The sequence below is a fragment of the Mauremys reevesii genome, linkage group 2 (assembly GCF_016161935.1).
Source record: "Mauremys reevesii isolate NIE-2019 linkage group 2, ASM1616193v1, whole genome shotgun sequence".
NCBI lineage: Eukaryota > Metazoa > Chordata > Testudines > Geoemydidae > Mauremys > Mauremys reevesii.
The window spans coordinates 263,813,681-263,832,438 of record NC_052624.1 but is presented as its reverse complement, the minus strand read 5'-3'; the positions used below and the strand labels follow the sequence as shown (position 1 = coordinate 263,832,438).

General features: G+C 43.8%; 1 protein-coding gene across 2 annotated transcripts in view; it reads right to left on the bottom strand.

Annotated features, from left to right (window-relative positions):
- COL14A1 (collagen type XIV alpha 1 chain) overlaps positions 1-18,758 on the bottom strand; it is a 201,390-nt gene that overhangs the window by 151,821 nt on the left and 30,811 nt on the right. The window contains exons 3-6 of one of the 2 annotated variants that reach the window (XM_039526900.1): positions 17,265-17,381; positions 8,310-8,426; positions 4,526-4,669; positions 228-323 (exon numbers count right to left, since the gene is read on the bottom strand). In XM_039526900.1, the coding sequence (XP_039382834.1) occupies positions 228-323; positions 4,526-4,669; positions 8,310-8,426; positions 17,265-17,355 (448 nt within the window). In that variant the 5' untranslated portion in view covers positions 17,356-17,381. The remainder of the gene's footprint in view (positions 1-227; positions 324-4,525; positions 4,670-8,309; positions 8,427-17,264; positions 17,382-18,758) is intronic. The other variant, XM_039526901.1, reaches the window with a different exon arrangement.

Genomic DNA, 18,758 nt, shown 5'->3' with positions numbered 1-18,758 from the left:
TATTGTAGCTAATCAAATATCCAGGGTGAATAAAATTGACTTTTACTTATATTTAATTGCTATAATTGCCATCAATGCAATTAAATGCTGATAATCATCTTGGAAAACAAGTGGAAAAAAAAGACACTTATCTGTAATGAGGAAAACGGTCTGTGTAATGGCAGAGTTATATATTTAACTGGTTATTAATGTGACATCACAAAATCATATTTTTTTGACAATCTGACCTTCTGTAGATGGAGATGGTTTACTCCCACCTGTATCTTCTGTACCCTTGACCTTGGATTTACTTGATGTTTCCTTCTTTCTTTCTAGATCTTTAACTACAAAGATAAGAACAAATGTGTCGGACTGAGAAAAGTTTAGTTAAATGTATCATATTCTTCCCCCACACCAGAATCTTCATGCAACATTTGTACAATTTGCTTAGGCAGCAAATGGCAATTAGCAATTGTTTGTTTTCTAATCTCAGTCATGTTCTTGGTGGGTCTTGGTGAGAATGACTCCTCGCTCAGAAGAGTCCAAGCACAGGGACATCAGTATCAGGACCTAAATTGTTTCTACTAGCAGAACCCAAGTTTAGGAGAGACTTTGGTGATGGAAAATCTACCCGGAGGAAAGACACATGGTGAATTCATTCAGCTACTATATCCCTCCATGAAGCCCATGCCTTGGGCTGCCTCCTCCCTGCCTTCTTCAGGGCACCACACACTCCTACAGGAGTAAGGCAGGTCCATAGCTCAGACTCCAATTGTGCCTAGCCCTAGCATGTGCTAAACAAGGTAGGGGGTGGGTATGAAGGTTCCTTATACCCTCCCCCCATCCATAGCAGGCAGAATTCAGGCTGTTTAGTGATTCCCAACATTGTATTAAAGACCAGAGGGATCATTGTGATCATCTAGTCTTTGCACCACGCTGTTCTTCCCACCCAGAAATATTCTGGTAATATCACGTCTAAAGTCCATGTGAATGAAGTTAACTTTGTTCAGGATATAGTTTTTCTACAAAAAAAGCTCTCAGAATTGTTTTAGGAAATTAATTGGTGTTAACATCCACGCAGCCGCCACGGCGGCTAATGATCTAATATGCCACCTTGAATAGCTTTGAGTCTTGCCAAGAAAGGGATGTGGTTTTTTCCTGTGAGAACCGACATACGTACTTATAAAGAACAGAAAATTAATCTGAGTAGAATTTAAGCCTTTAATTTATATAGTGCTGATTTATGACCAGCATTGATCATTATTTATATTACGTGGTGCATAGAGGGCCCAGCTGAGATCACAGCCTCTTTGTTCTAGGCATTAACGCATAGTAAGAGAGACTCTCCCTGCCCCAAAGAGCTTACAGGATAAATAGACATGACAGGTGAAAGGCAGAGAGGAAATCTTATTAGCCCTGTTTTGCAGAATTGAGACCAGAGATATTAAATAATTTACCCAAATTCCCAGAGAATGCCTGTAACAGAGCCAGGAATTAAACATAGATCTGTTGAGTCGCAGTCCAATCTTCCAATCTCTGCAGTGCTGCACAGGGAGCAAGGGGGATACAAGCCTCCATTCTACAGTGTTGATACCCACATTGCAGGTTCCAGTGTGTGGAGGTAGTGGGCGGAGAGGGGAGCAGCCTCTGCAGGCCTGCTATCCTCCCACCCTCACCCCAGAGCAAACAGGAGGCAAGTGCATGAATCCTGGTGGGAAATAATTGGAGTCTTGACTTCTTCCCCAGCACACTGGCCAGCACAGCTGTTTGGGGGCAGAGATGGGATGCCATCTCTGTCATGTCAATGCCAATAGCAGATTACTTACCCCAGGAGCAAAGTGGGAGAACTGTGATTCAGACACAATTCTCTCCTTTGTCTGCTCTTGGAATAGTGAATCCACACCCTACCCAAGGGGTAGGCAACCTATGGCACACGTGCCGAAGGCGGCACACAAGCTGATTTTCAGTGACACTCACACTGCCCAGGTCCTGGCCACTGGTCTTGGAGGCTCTGCATTTTAATTTAATTTTAAATGAAGCTTCTTAAACATTTTAAAAACCTCATTTACTTTACATACAACAATAGTTTAGTTTATATATTATAGAGTTATAGAAAGAGACCTTCTAAAAACGTTAAAATGTATTACTGGCACGCGAAACCTTAAATTAGAGTGAATAAATGAAGACTCGGCATACCACTTCTGAAAGGTTGCCGAACCGTGCCCTACCCCCTACTCAGGGCAGACTGAGACCCTCATGAGCTAGCCCATGATTAGGTTATGCCTACACTCGAGCTAGGGGTGTCATTTCCAGGTTGGGTAAACATACATGCACTAACTTTCATTGAGCTAGGACCCTAAAAATAGAAGTATAGCAGCAGCGGCACAGGCAGTGGGATGAGCCAGCCACCCCAGTAAGCACCTAGGCAGGAGTGTACTCAGGGCGACTAGCCCATACTGCCACCCACATTGCTGTGGCTACACTTCTATTTTTAGCACACTTGCTCAATCAAAACGAGTATGAGGCCATCTACCCGAGTCAGAAATTATACCTCCAGCTCAAAGTGTAGACATACCCTAAGAGTCTTATTCAGAACTCTGGACTCACATCTTACCCAGTCAAATCTTGCACTGAAGTGAAAGGGAGTTTTTGCCAGAAAAAAAAAGGGGGGGGGGAAGGGAGAAAAGATGTCCACACACAAGACTGGTCTCCAGGTGGTGAACAGAGCACTAACATGAGAGAATTCTCACTAGAAGACAAAAAAGCAAAGTAATTCTGGCAAAGAGCTGGCCATTCTTCTACAGAGACTACCCCTACGGAGTTGAAGACATTGTTAAAAATATTGCCTCTATAAAGCTTTAAAAGCCAAAAACAAAATTCATTCACATATTTGCTTGATGAGGAAATTGAATATATCAGTGCATCTGTCCAATCTACCTCTTTAAGACAAAACTCCATTACAAGGCCTTAGTTATTTTATACCTTTTTATTCTACTGTGATTTGTAAGCTATCACATAAGAATTGCACGGTCATGTAAAAGAAAATATAAATTATCCTAAGGATAACAGACTACTGCAAGCTGTTAAGATTTCTGTAGGTGTGGGGGGGGGGACTTTGTACATTAGCTATAACTCAGAGTTTAAAATGCTGATGTGTTCAGTGTCCTGCTAGTCCCTCATGATTTTACTCTGGCCCTCCCTTCCCCTCCCCAAAGGTGCCCTGGAATAGTTTAATCTTCCACAGTCCCAAGAATTAGTCATCACTTTGTCATGGGGGAAGAAAAAGCCATGAAAATACAACATAAAAAAGGAAGGACTTGCATACACATTGTATCTGGTTTCATTCATGCAGTCATTATACTGTCAAATGGAATCCAAGTCTCACTACAGCCAATGAAAACATATTGCAGCTAAAGAAACAATATATTAAACAGAATGTAACCCCTGCATTCTAAAATCAAGCTGCCAGCTCGGCTTTTCCTGTGGAATACAGCCAGTTATGAACAACCACAGCTAATAGTTTGGAAGCTTGAGTAGCCATTCCATAGGTTTCTCTTTAATGCTAAAGTAACCTGTGGTTTTGTGGGTTTTGCAACCAGTGGTATTTAAAATAATAAATACAGGCACTGGGGAATTCCTAGAAGGATTTGACGTGGCCTCTACATCAAGTAATCAGCACTGGTTATCATGTGCTGGATAGGATAGGAGGGTGGTCTAGCAATTAGACAGTGATTGGCAGACCCATTACACAGTTAGAAACCTGAAGCACAAGCATCTCAGATATTAAAAATGTTCAAAGAAGGTGTTTTGTAGAAAAGGGATTCAGGAAAAATTACTTCCCTACCCGCAGGCTATCTGGTCTTTGGTTCTATAGACTAAATCTGTCCTAACCTGTCTTTAATTGAGTTCCAGGAGGGCTTGGCTACACACATTTATCCTTTTCTGTATATATTTGTTTGGGTTTTGCAGGATCATGTGCTGAACATAGTAGGCCAGATCCTCAATTGGTGTAAACTGGCATAGCTCCATTAAAGTAAACAGAGCTATAATGACTTACACCAGCTGAGCATCTGGCCTATTACAAGTTCAAAGTTTTAAGACTTACCTGTGGCTTCCCTGACCCCATTCTAAGAATTACACTGGAAATCCATAAAAAAGGAAGAAATAAAAAAGATATTCCATTCATTTCCTCCCACTCACAATTCCCTTTTTATGAGTCATGGGCTATTTTCACAAGGGAAAGGAGAAAATTAAAAGCATTGGGCTATTAACATTTCCTTTAGTTTAGAATTCCTGCTACTAAGATCTCTTGCACAATGTCCGATACAGCCAGACTTTATATTATCACATGTACTTCACTGAAGTCAACAGACTTGCACCTTTTTACACCTGGCTGAAATTGGCTCTATGTTCTCTATTGGTCTAAGTATTCATGACATGCTCATCTCTGTGGTACCTGAGTACATTGCAAATGTATAGATTGAAGGGGTATTTGGTAAGACAGTGCTATATGTGAGATATGATATGATATGATACAGATACATACTTCTGAACTGCCCTTGTGCTGGCTTGCTCTCTTGGTCTTTATTGTATGTAATAATCTGAACTGCATAGCTTTGATCTGGAATAAGACCTTGAATAATTGCTTTGGTTGCACTGTTTTGAAGAGTTAGTTGATTGGTTTTTCCACCTGCAAGGAAACAAGAGGAGAAATAAGATCAGCGGCATAGTATAAATAGTGAATGCTATGATAAGGTAAATTGCTACATTTTAAACCACTTAAATATATACTTAAGCTACATTAAGTATGGTAATGACCAAAGTCCATTCACTCATCACTTGTTGTCTGTTCCAAACCCTTGTCCCTTTGGAATGACCCAGAGAACACCCAAGAAAAGCAGGGAGCCAGGTGGGCTGACATACTGTGACCTTAAAAGGATGGTCTCATGAGGTGTGAACCTTCTCCAAAACCTAACATGAATAATAGGTAAGACCCTGGGTATGTACACACATGTGCAAGCATGCACACACACACACACACACACACACACACACACACAGATGAAGGAAAGGCCTACAGGAAATGGAGGTCCTGGAGAAGGGACAAAGTGAGACACAGGAGAGGAACTGGAAAGCCACCCAGGAAATTAAGCCATCTGATTAGCAGATACCTCTGTAGGAATCAGTCTGTTCAGGAAGCAGTCCAGAGACTCAACCCCAATTGGGAATGGGGCTATGAAATGAGAGGCTACAGGAATAGGACATCATGAAGTAGACCTTGCCTAGGAGTGAAAGGAGATGGCCAGGAGGCCTAGCTGATAGCAGCAGCATTCCAGAAGCTCTGAGGAGAAGTGTTGCAGTGACCCTGAGAGGCACAGATAATAGAATGAACCACTGGGAGGAAAGCAGCTACTCGCCTAGCATCACGAAGCCTGGAGAGTGGGAAGAATCTCCCCAGAGAAGGAGAGACTGCATTCACAAGCAGGGACAGTCCCAGAGTGCTGAAGCCAGAAGGACTGTGCTAGTGAAATGCAGTTGCCAGTGGGCTCAGTAAGACAGCCAGGAAGCCCAGCTCAAACCCACTGTCAGGATCGCATCTGGGATGTAGGCAGTCATGCCTAATCGTCAGAACCATGAGGGTGGCCAGGAGATTAGAGCAGAGTCAAGCTGGAGTCAAGAATAAGGGCTCTGTGGGTGTAGTTGAGACCGGAGCCATGGGTCAGAAACCAAATGGAAGAGCCAATGGGTGAGTTGGAGATGTAGTCAGGAAGTAGAGCCAGGGGTGCTGAGGATGAGAAGGGCAGGAACTGGAACGGGCACAAGAGCAGCCTAGGTAGGAGCAGGCAGGGGCTGGATGGGAGCAGGTGCAGGAAGCAGGATCAAGCACAGCTGTGGCATAGGATGCATTGAGCAGCAATAGAGTTCTGGCTGCTACTGGCTCAAGTCGGAGTTTAAATCTGCCCTCCACCAGTCAGGAAGTGCAGTCAATCAGGCAGCCCCTGCCAGGTTCAGCTGTGCCCAGAGAGTTGCTAGGAGACTGACCCTAGGAGACTGACTGTACCTGGATCCCTGACACCCACATGGAGACAAGGGAAAAAGCAATTTGTAGTGAGTGGCAGCTACAGGTCTGTTCTTCAAATGAGGCCAAAGCAGAGCAACTGAAACAGGAAGGGACAGTTTATAAGATCAGAGAACTAAAGAACTGCAGGTAAGAAAAATCCTATGCGGAAGTTAATCTGGTCAAGCACACTTCAAGGGGCCAGCAGCTCTAAAAGGGTTTTGCTGCAACAGGACAGTAAAGACATAGGAACTAGCTGTAGCAAGAGTCAGGGTCGTTTTCAAGGGCCCTGGCTTAAAGGAATAGGAACCAGAAAAGGCTTTAAGAGGGGAGACAGTCTTGCATAGGGTTAGCTCAGCAGAGAAATGAATCATCATACAAAGGGATACAAACCAATGAGCATTGGACCCATGATCCGAGACACTAGGAATGAGGTGGGAAGAGCTACATAGGGGGCACTAGCGGTGGCACGGCTAGGTAGGTAATTGTGGGGAGGGAGGGAGGCAGGGAGCAGTCCATAAAGTCAAAACCTAAAAAGCAAATTTCAGCATGACTGAACTGTGAAGACTCATCTGGCATTTCTGAGTCTCCCACAATCAGTGGCAGGGTGCAAGCGGCTGGGGGTGAATTTCTAACTTTTTAAAATACTTTGGTAATAGTCCTCGAAGGACCTATTAAAGGAGTTTGTTTTAGTTGTTAGGCAGAGGAAGGGTGTGGCCTAATAACTTTTCACAAGCGTGATCCAATAACCACTAGCAAGGGCTCAGCAACTGCATTTTGTGCATTTCACTACTCCTGCCCCAACCCATATGCAGGCTTTGAGTGCAGAGTGGTGGGCAGTAGGGCACCAGCAGTGTATCCTACTCCACATTGCCCACCAGTGCTCAACACACACTCCCTTCTCCATCCTTTCGCATGCCACTACTAGACTGGGCCCTAACCTACCGCTGCTCTCATTGAATGTACAAACTATCCATGTTGCAAATTACTTTGAGGATTAACATTTATTGAAGACCCTCTATCAGCTGACTACCAAAGCATACCGCATTCATGCTATCAAAACTGATTACACTCTTTTTCCTTTTGCCCGTCTGACTCAGCAGCCATTCATTCCTTTGCAATTTAATACCTTTTAGCACAATAGCTGATTTAACTGCTTCATGACACACATTGTTGTAACTTTTGTTGGTCTGTGGGTTTTGGCACATTTTGATTGCTTTTATATGTCACATGTCTGCTCATCTTAAGGTTGTAAAAGCAACAAAGAATCCTGTGGCACCTTATAGACTAACAGACAATCTTAAGGTTGAAAAGCCTGCCTGGCACAAGCCAGTGCAACAGTAAAATATAGGGAGGAAAAAGGCATCTATTGCTTTCTCATCAAGAAATTGCTACAGCTGTTCTTTCAAATACATTACTGTCCAATCTGTAAGCTACATTTTATTCTTCAAAGTAGATTATATATAATGAAACAACAAAGTGTGAATGCAGTTTGTAGACCTCACATTTATAAATTTCAAATTAATACATTATAGTCTATATGTGATAGTTATTCTAAAATAACTAAGCTATAGTTTAGTTCTCTTGGTACTGGGAATAACAATGTGGATATATTGCAAACATTTCTTTCAGGTTTCTTCAGCAGCACAGTTTATCAACATACCCCCTATCAGGAGAGGGTGACTGTAGGATAAGGGCTGTATCAAGGATGACTAAAACATTATGCAGTCTGGAGAAGATTCTGAACTAGTGTATTCTGAACTCTTAGTTGCATTGACAGTGGAGCTATAAAAAAAATTATGCCAGCTAAGGACCTGCCCCTCTGCCTCCTATTCACTTCCTTTGTTCTGCCTGACCAAAATTCCCATGGACATTCACAAAACTTCGTTTACTGACTCTTTTTGGGCACTTACTATTTCCCTGTATACGGCAAGAAGGACAGATGAGGGGATGCTCACAGGAACAGGACCAGAGGTCCACTGCGGATGATGAAGCACAGGAAGTATCTGTCAGTTGACTCCACCCCATGGACACCCCAGACATCTGTATTCACACTGGCCTCCAACTGCAGTGTGGCAAGTTGGATCAGTCTCTCTCCTGCTGGACAGCCAGAGCTCCTGGTTGTCCAGAGCCAGCTCAGAGCCCCCAGTTATGTGGAGTGAGATCAGCCCCAAAGCAATAGGAGGCTGCTTTCCTCCACTTCACCATGACAGCATTATCACTGGACCTGAATGAAGCAAACATGTTTATAGACAAATGTAAATATTTTTACCTGAACTTGGAGTAACAAGAAGCTTAAATCCAGTAAATTTCCCTTTAGGGGCTTTCCATGAAATCTGTACACTGTCATGAGTGACTAAATTATATCTTAGTCTTGTTGGTGGAGCCACTGTAAGGAAAAAATAAAGAGACCTTACTTTACAGTAAAAAAGTTTATTAATTTTTAAATAAAGGTTAAGGAAAATACACAGGCAAACATACACACAAGTTTGACAACACAAAGGATGCAAGTTATTCTAAATGTCACATGAATCAGCTTATTAGTTTGTAAAATAACATTAATCCCCAAGGTGCCTTATTTCCCCCAGTGACATAGCCTTTAGATTTATAGGGGGGGAAAAAACCCAAACTACTGACCTTATAAAAGACAGAGACAAATGGTGTTAGATGTTAAGATGCTAGTTTAGCAAGCAAAGCTGGTTATACAAAATGCTCTTTGTTAATGTATAGAAACTAAAATTGATCTTCCTTCTTATTTGACAAGATGCCTTTCTTAGCTCTTATGCCGAATATCATGGGTTTTTCATTTAAGTCACTCAAGGCCAAATTTTCAAAGGCTTGTGTGGACACAAATGTCCTTCTTACATGTGTATTTTAGGCTGCAAGCAGGGGACAGGAAATAGCCCAATTTTCAAAAGAGATGGTGGGTGGGTGCGTGCAGAGCTGCAAAAATGGAGCATGCAAACTGGTTGGGTTATGGGCATGGCCTCAGTAGTTAATGGCCATTCATGCTATCAGAAACCAGCGGTCCTGGGCCGCTCCACAGCTAACTTAGATGTATACAGGCTAACCAAGGTTCAGGCAAAGGCAATCCAGGCACTGTAGGGGAAGCCAGCCTCTACTGACTCCTGGATCATCAACTATAGTTCAAAATAGGAGCAGTGGGAAAGAATGGAAGCATGAAGGGATTGTAGGAGAAAGGGGCAGGTAGTGTTTTAGGTGCCCAGGAACAAGCAGAAATTCCAGACCTGTGTGCTCTGAGGTGACCAGAGGAGCAGATGTGGCTGAAGTAGAGGGAGGATGGGAAGGACTATCACGGGCTCCCCACTTGACTCAGCAAGGCAGCTGCATGGCTGGAATGCTTTCCACTGTGTGCTTTGGGGCATGCCGCAGCACTTAGTGTACCATACCGGTTCACTAGCTTACTCTAATGTATTGTTAGCATATGCCAGTGGTCTCCAACCTTTTTACGCCCAAGATCACTTTTTGAATTTAAGGGCAACACAGGATCTACCCTTCCCCTTTCCTGAGACCCCACCCCCTTCCCCAAAACCCCACTCACTCCATCCGCCCCCCCCATCTCTCGCCCACCCTCACTCACTGGGGCAGGGGGCTGGGATTAGGGAAAGGATGTGGGCCCTGGGCTGGGGCCGAGGGGTTCACAGTGTGTGGGATGGGGCTCTGGGCTGAGCCTGGGGCAGGGTGTAGGAGGGGGTGAGGGGTGCAAGCTCTGGGAGGGAGTTTGGGTGCAGGAGGGGGCTCTGGACTGGGGCAGAGTGTTGGGGTGCAGGAGGGAGTAAAGGGTGCTGGCTCCAGGAGGGGGCTCAGGGCTGGGATGCAGCCTCACACCAGGCAGCACTTACCTTTGGCGGCTCCCTGTTGGCAGCGCAGAGTGGCTGCCGCTAAAGCAGGCTCACTGCCTACCCAGGCCCCACGCTCCCGGACGGAGCCAACATGCCCGTGCGGCCCCTGGGGGGTGGCACATGACTCCACGCGCTGCCCCTCTCTGCAAGCACTGCACCCACAGCTCCCATTGGCTGCAGCTCCCCATTCCTGGCCAATGGGAGCTGCGGGGGCGGTGCTTGAAGGCAGGAGCAGCGCAAAGAGCGAGACCCCTGCCCTACTGCCCCCGGGGCCACACTGGCCGCTTCTGGGAGCAGCGTGGGGCTGGGGCAGACAGGGAGCCTGTCTTAAGGAGATCGTGATTAACTGGGAGATCCCCTAGGATCGCAAATGACCGGTTGATGACCACTGGCATATGCTATGGTCTTGTAATGAGTTGTGGTTGCCCAGCCCTATATGTACAGCCTGAATGATGTGGTATTTATGAAAATTGTCCAACGAGGCACTTAGGAAAGGTAACAGTACAGGAGAATCAGCCCTAGTCTACACTACAGAGTTAGGTCAATGCAAGGCAGCTTACACTGACCTAACCCTGTAAGTGTCTACACTAAAATGTCGCTCTCGCCGATGTAACTCACCTGCTACATCGACTTAATAACTCCACCTCCACGAGAGGTGTAGCGCCTATCAGTTAAATCAGTGCAAGCGCTCCTGGTGAGGACGCGCACCACTGATACAAGGAACGTAGCGTGGACATGCAAAAGTGATTTAATTACTGCAGTGGCTGTATGTCGACGTAACTTAGGTTGACTTAATTTTCTAGTGTGCACATACCCTCAGCAAGAGGAAGAAGCATTTTGCGAGCTCAAGGGCAAAGGTACCTGCTACCAAGCTAAACTAGTCCAAATGGTTTATTCTAACAATTGGTTCTGTCCTGCCTATAAAATTGAGGATACATCCCCAGAGCCTCTGCCTTCATAATTCCAGATGGATATGACATCCTCCTGCCACTGAACAAATAGTTTCTAGAACTGAAGACCCAGGCTATAGCACAGCAAACAGGGGCGGCTCTAGGAATTTCGCTGCCCCAAGCACGGCGGCACGCAGCGGGGGGCGCTCTGGCGGTCGCCGGTCCCGTGGCTCCGGTGGACCTCCTGCAGACATGCCTGCGGAGGGTCCGCTGGTCCCGTGGTTCCGGTGGACCTCCTGCAGGCATGCCTGCGGATGCTCCACCGGACCAACGGACCCTCCGCAGGCACACCTGCGGGAGGTCCACCGGAGCCGCCTGCTGCCCTCCCGGCGACAGGCAGAGCATCCCCCGCGGCATGCCACCCCAAGCACGCGCTTGGCACGCTGGGGTCTGGAGCCAGCCCTGACAGCAAACACCATGACTTAAAGATAGCATGTGCCATTTCTTTCTATTATCTTTTAAGAAATTTAATAATGTTTTAGTCTTTTTTTAGTTGTTGGCCAAAACGTGGTTTCTGGTCCCAATTTATATGATGAGCTAATATTTATCTTTAAGATCCATAGACAGGCGTGACGAGTGCCAGAGCCCATAGAGAGAAGTGGCTGCCAAGACACTCCCTCAGGTCTCACTAGTTCTCCCGTTTCAGTCAATGGAGCTGTGGCAATTTACACCAGCTGAGGATCTGGCCAAGCATATTTTGTGGTTCATGGTCATATCATCTAGTAGGGTTTTTTTTTCCTATTTGTTTCTTTAAGAGTTGAGAAAAGAAAAGTCAGCTAGTATTTTTATGTTGGTTTTGTTTGTTGGTTCAATTGTTTCTCAACGTTAACAACACTACAATGTTAGAAGTTATCAAAATGTTAACCAAAGTTTAATGGTAATGCTTTATTTCCTGCTATTGAGTTGTATTCAGCTTATTAGTTAGAGGGGCCTATTCTAGCAGAGTACACCAGCCTCGGTTATTCTCCAGCCTAAAGAGCCAGAGGCGGCAAGGGAATGTGGAAGAGCCAAGACCAGCTTAGTGACATCGCATCTGCTCTCAGGACAGTGGAGTTCAAGGGAGAGAAAATCAGAGGGAGAGTGGGAAGCGAGGGACGCAGAGACAATGAGTGTCAAAACAGGGAGGGATAGCTCAGTGGTTTGAGCATTGGCCTGCTAAACCCAGGGTTGTGAGTTCAATCCTTGAGGAGGCCACTTACGGGTCTGGGGGAAAATTGGTCCTGCTAGTGAAGGCAGGGGGCTGGACTCGATGACCTTTCAAGGTCCCTTCCAGTTCTAGGAGATTGGTATGTCTCCAATTATTACCTTAGCCTGGCACACTGAAGACACTTTTCAAAATCTCTGCAATGAGCATGCGTACAAACTATGCGCTCACAGACGGTGGACATGATCTGGACAGGCCTACTCTCCGGACTGTCTGTCCACCCCAATGGGGCTTTAGAAAATAGGCATTAATAGATAGATACAGAAGAATGAGCACATAAAAGTATCCTTTCACACATACAACTTTGAAAATTTGGCCCTCGCTGTTTTGTGACTAAAAGATCAAATATGAAATATTGTGCTAGGCAAGATCCTGCAAGAACATTCAGCATACTGCAATTGTAATGAAATAACTGAAGCTGTGGTAAACGTTTTAAAAGCCAGGAAGGCTGTAGGTATGGATTACAGTCTTTAATTCATTCTCAAGATTGATAATGAGTTACGCATAGCTCAAGGACAGACTCAGTCAGTGCTGAATGAACCTAGAGTGATGAATCACATGACTACCAGTTCATGAAAATATGTAATTCCAATTATTTACTTTTTCTAAGCAACAGTAAATAATCTTTGGAAAAACAGCTGTAAGATTCACAGGGGTTCAGTGGCTAAGCACCAAGAATACAAATGCCAACCAAGTGTGTCCTATACCATTGTGAGGAAAAACGAGCTCTGAAGCCCCCTTTTCTCCCATGTGTGACCTAAAGATTAAAAGAGCACTTTCTAACAAAGCAGTGGAGCTCTGACCTACTTGTAATTAGCCATCACCAAATCAGGTAAACTTTTGGAGCTTCTACAAAACCAGACACGTCTGACAATAACAAGCAAAGAAGGACATAATCACCAAAGGTGTTTGTGCTTACTATACAGCTACAATATGATAGACTACAAGACTTGTGCCAGAATAATCTTTACATAACTAGCTGATCTTTGCTAACCACTTATTCATTTTTGCGTCTAAATTGGGGGGAAGGACATTTCCAGCCAGCAATTAATCATACGGAGAAAAGAAGAGTTGTTCACAAAACAGATATTTAACTATGTCTTAGTTATGCAAAGACTAGTGTTCTGGCACAGAGAAGTACATATAACTAAGGAAGTTAAATCTAACACTTGGACAAACACAACAAAATATTGATGGGAATTACTACGTGGTCACCAACCTGAAGAGGAAATCTTTATTTCTGAGGACCTTTATTGTCTGTGGAACAAAATTTCACTTCTTGCAGAAAGAAAGAAAAATGAATACAAACTGAGTCCGTTAACTGATAAAAATCAGTAGCGAGAGCTTGTTAAGGGGTTTTACAGGGATGAGCAAATGAATGGCCGTCAGCAACATTAAAGCAATCACCCAAAAAAACACTAAGGACAAGTTCAAGGCCTTGGTTTATGCAGCTACATAGAAGTCAGCTATTTTTGTTAGTGCTCCAAATACATTATTCTTGAGGACAAGCAGGAAAACAATGCTTTGAAATACTCAGTATTCTAAAAGGAGGACAAACATTCTCAAGGACATAGCTGTCAAACAAACTGTGTAAAGTTGGCAATACTAGTTGCACTTGATTAAACTGAACAAATTGATATTCCACCAAAATTATCTAGCATATACATTAGCAACTTATGGAAATTCTCATAACATGAAGTACAATCACCATCTTGTACATGTAAAAGCAAATTCTTAAATTAACACCCCAATTATTGAATGGATAAATGGGAACTCTAGTGAGTGCAGACATATTTTCCTCAGTTGTGATGGTTTATTAACCAGGGTTGTTTTGTGGAGAGTAAACCTTTTATTATTTTAATAGACTGGACAAGAAGCTCAAATATTTTTAAAGTAACTTTCTCTGTTCAGCAAGGGGAAAAAATGTCCAAACTAAATGTGAGAGAGTAATTAAATATTGAGTGAAAGGATAGGGATAGCAAAGGATTTGGAAGGCAGCTAGTAAATGCATCACAAGGGAGCTCAACAAATGAAAAGGATGAAAACATTAAAATCTGAAAATTACATTTTAAATTATCAGTGACCAACAAATAATAATAATTGGATAATTCATGAGCAAGATGGTGGAATGACTCAGCAGAAAACAATCTCACTCAGCAGGGTCTGTTTCTCAAAGAATAACATTCATAACAAGAAATTAATATAAATTAATGTGTGAAAAAGGGATCATAGGACTGGGATAAAACCTCAAATGTGAAACCAGACCTTCCCAAACATATTCTCTTTTTCTCCTAAGGAATCAGTTTGCAGTAATTCCCCAAAGCGCTTGTGCACGCTGGAACTAACCCCTATTCTTTCTGCACCTTGTTACAATGTGTTATTTCTTTAATCACTCAAACATACTATATCATTTATAGTTAGCCAGCTGTTACAAGGAGGAGGAAGAAAACAGTTTATTGCAAGAGGAAAAAGGAAAAACTTTGTCAACAAAGGTCAAAAGGAGGGATTCAGAGCACATGTTACTACTTTAAATGCAGCAAAAGAAAAATTCTCAACTCGTGTTCCACAGGCTATGGATCCATATACTCGATTATTCAATAATATGATGGTGTGGCCTACATTTTCTGAGACCTGCACTTGATTTTAATGTGCAATTTGTGTCCACTGCTAACATGTGACTGATTAAATAATTTTTTTAAGTGTTTGATTTTCAAAGCAATTTAGGGGATTTAAATACACCTTCCACTGAAATTGCTTTTAGATGTGTCTGAATCCCCAAAACAGCTTTGAAAATCTGAACCATATGTCGTGACAATCAGGTCCAGACTCCCCACAGGGAAAGCAGGGGGTCTGGACCCCTCAAGAATAAGGAATTGAACCAACTGAATGTATACAATATTACTGCACTATAAAAAAAGTGTAATCAAGTATGGTGTCTTATAAAACTTGGTGACACACTGGTCCCAAAAATCATTGTGTGATGGATGTACGGGTTGTGTACAAAGAGTTACATGAGTGTGCTGGAGATATGTTCTTAAAATGTGTTTGGGTGGCAGTGTATAATCTCAGCCTGCACTAGACAAAGGAATGACTTTACTGCAGGCAGAGGACAATAAAAGTACATTTACACATAAGGTAAACAAAGCCATCAAGTTAACAAGTGAGGGGAGAAGACAGTTTAGCAATTGCTCTGGGGACAGAATCTGCACCCTAGAAAGCCTTCCTGGCTCATGAGGCAGTGACAATGGACTTTGGGTAACATAAGGGGAGCAAAATGACATTTTAGTTCTCCACTGCTTAGGGGACATGGGAAAAAGCACCTGGTGATCCTGAGAAAGTTGGATCTCCTGGCCAGAAGGGCTAGAGATGCTGTTAACTTGAAGTAAATAAGCAAAGTACATAGGCAAAAATTGTAACTAGCTAAAATTAAGTTTTAGTCACTAGATAGTATGTTTTATTTTGTTTGTAACCAAACCTGTCTTTTTGTCTTGTTCAATATCACTTAAATCTCTGTTCTTTGTTAATAAACTTATTCTTAGTTTTACTATAAAGTATCTAACTGCTGTTCTATTAAAGTGGAGTGTGAGTCTTCAGCTAACCTAACAGCCTGGTGTGTGCACTGTCTCTTAGAAGGCAGTGAACTTAATAATTTCTGTGAGTGCTCAGTGAGAGGCACTAGACACTGCAGAGAGATGTTTCTGGGGGAACTGGGCTTCACTGATAGTTGCCTGCAGCAAGGTTTAGACTGGCAGAGTCTCGAGGATTTTGCTGGCAATGCAGAGAGGCTGGAGTGTCAGGGAGCTGACACACATCTTAGCAGCAGAAAAGCTCTCAACTTGCTGAGGCAGAAGTGACTTACAGTTCTGGGAGTCCTGAGCAGAATGTCACATATGTATCAAGTGTAAGATATACAGACACATGTATAATCATATGCTTCACTTTGACTCATTAAGTCACAAGCATTTGGAGGCTAAGTTTCTGTTTAGAATAGGTGCACAGAGGTAGAAGGAAGGCACAGTGAACCCGCTGGGGGCCATGGCTCTCCCACTTTTTAATGGCTGTAAGGGTGAGCAACTGGGGAGTGGGGGTGGAGAGGAGCGAGCGAGGGGGGAGGAGGCTTAGGGAAAAGAGTCAGCATGAGGTCAGAGGCTTGGAGAGAAGGGGCAGTGTGAGGGCGGGGCCATGGTTTGGTTGCCCATTGCCCCCCCCCAAACTTTTAGGGCTCTTCCGCCACTCCTGCCCCCAAGCATCAGTCAGCATCAAAGACCATTTGCAGAGCGAGCAATGTCAGTAGCAGCATATGCATCTGTTAAGCATGCTCTTCCCGTGACCTCAGAGCCATTTCTGTTTGTAGCTATCCTCTGGAGATAGAAAACCTAGGCACTGCCTATCCACTGACCATGTTCATGCATAAACATACAACCCAACACTCCTTTCAGTGGAAAAGAGAGGGCCAAATTCTGCTTGGTTATGCCTGTGCAACCTCAACTTAAGTCAAGGGGGTTGCATGAGCACAGCCGAGAGCAGAATTAGTCCTGTTTTTTCGTGCTTTCAAAGCAAAGGTTGGTTTGGAAGGAAAGCACACTAGGACAGACTTGACACCACTGTCAAGACCACATGGGATCATTTTTAAGTTTAGCAACACCAGCAGTATATTTTTAATAGTAATACATAAGATATAGACACAATGCAAACAAAAAAGGGTGCATGAACAATCATGACACTTGGCAGCCCAGGGCAGCAGGGCCTCATGCCACCCTATATAATGTAATGATGGTATTAGCTACAGTTCTAGCAAAGCAGCAATATGTATTCCATGCAAGTTCAGTGTGCCACTGCAGAACGATCATTCCCCCAAAACTCATTTGCTTAGAAAGTAGTAACAGCAATATTTTATAGTTACATTTAAGTAAACAGAACTGAGTTTTTTCCCTATAACTCATTTTCAGACATTTTAACAATACAGATAAATAAGAGCAAGCTTCCTCCTAAGACATAACCGTTCAGAGAACGTGTGAAAATGAGTCAGGAAGAGCTAGACCCGATGATGTACTCTTTGAAGTCAATGGCAAAACTCCCACTGATGTAAATAATGCTGGACTATCCCCTTAGCAAAGGGCAAACACTATTGCATATGTAAAAGGGGAAACCCACTTCTGCACATCAGAGTGATCTAATGAAAAAGCACTGCTGTCTTATATATCAGTTACCTTGACCCTGAACATGACTGATGAGATGAACCGTGACCGCTAAAAAAGCCAACAGGAACCAGTTCTGTATCTTGTATCGACAAACCTTCATCCTGGATACGCGTAGTATCAGCAAGTCTGAAAACATACAGAACAGAAATATTTATCAAACCTGTAAACCTAGAACATTCACTCAAATGAAAAATGAAGTCATGGCTTCATCATATCAGTGGGAGTTTTGCCATTGACTTCAAATGGGGCCAGGATTTCACCCACAAACTCTGGTTAGTAGAGCACTTTTCCTTGGGAAAGGCTGAGGAATTATTTGAGCATTTATTTCTCTCTCCAAAGTTGCATTCTGACAAAGCAACAGCCAGTCTCCAAATCAGGTCAGGAAAAGGGTTGGAGCCATGAAGTTAAAAGCTGAGGACAATTTTTTCAAAAGTGCCCCAATTTCAAGTGCTGAGCCCCTTTGGAAATCTAGTTCGTGTCCTTTGTGGAGCAGACAGGGAGAGTGTTGGGAACAGGGACTGCTATAATGACAAAATAAAACCTCTCTTGTTCCAAAGCGAGCTTTAAAAAAAAAAAAAAAGGACAATGGTGTCCTAACTGAGCATCCCTGTGAACGTCAGACCATGTAATATGGACCAGTGCTGCCCAGACACAGTATCAAGGCATCTGAAACAGGGATTCTATGACCACAAATACAGTAATAATTACAACTTAATATCTGATTTTCATTCACTACTCTGCAAGTGATTACTTTAACAATTGCATCATGGGGTAACAGGTTTATGGTCGGGGCGGCTCCAGGCCCCAGTACGCCAAGCGCGTGCTTGGGGCGGCATGCCGCGGGGGGCTCTCTGCCGGTCGCCGGGAGGGTGGCAGGCGGCTCCAGTGGATCTCCCGCAGGCGTGCCTGCGAAGGGTCCACTGGTCCCGCAGCTTCGGTGGAGCATCCGCAGGCGTGCCTGCGGGAGGTCCACCGGAGTCGCGGGACCAGTGACCAGCAGAGCGCCCCCCCGTGCTTGGGGCGGTGAAATGGCTAGAGCCGCCCCTGTTTATGGTCTGTAATGGCTTCACAAATTTGCACAGTTTATAAGTAAACAGATGGATTTTCCTAATTGCCAGACCTGCAAACTCAGCCAGAAACCCATTTGTGGGGGCATTTACTGTTTAATTGATGTGTGCTCTTCTGCACACTGTGGTAAAGGGGTAAAAATTGCACAGTCAATTTAGTTAACAATTCTGCTGAGGAGTCACAATCCAGCTCACTCTCCCATAGCCCTGCAGAGGCCACTGTGCCAGTTCTATTCTACTGAAGTTTTAATACCACCTTTATCACTCAAATATCTGATAACTGGAGTAGAAGATCATTTTGTCACTAAAGCAAGCAGATATGGCTCAGAATATACACTGGGAATAGACCATTTTTGTACAGCCACTTTTTATTTTAAAGCATTGTCATGGTTAGAAGAGACTTGCTCTGAAATACATGTAAGAAACAATATCTATT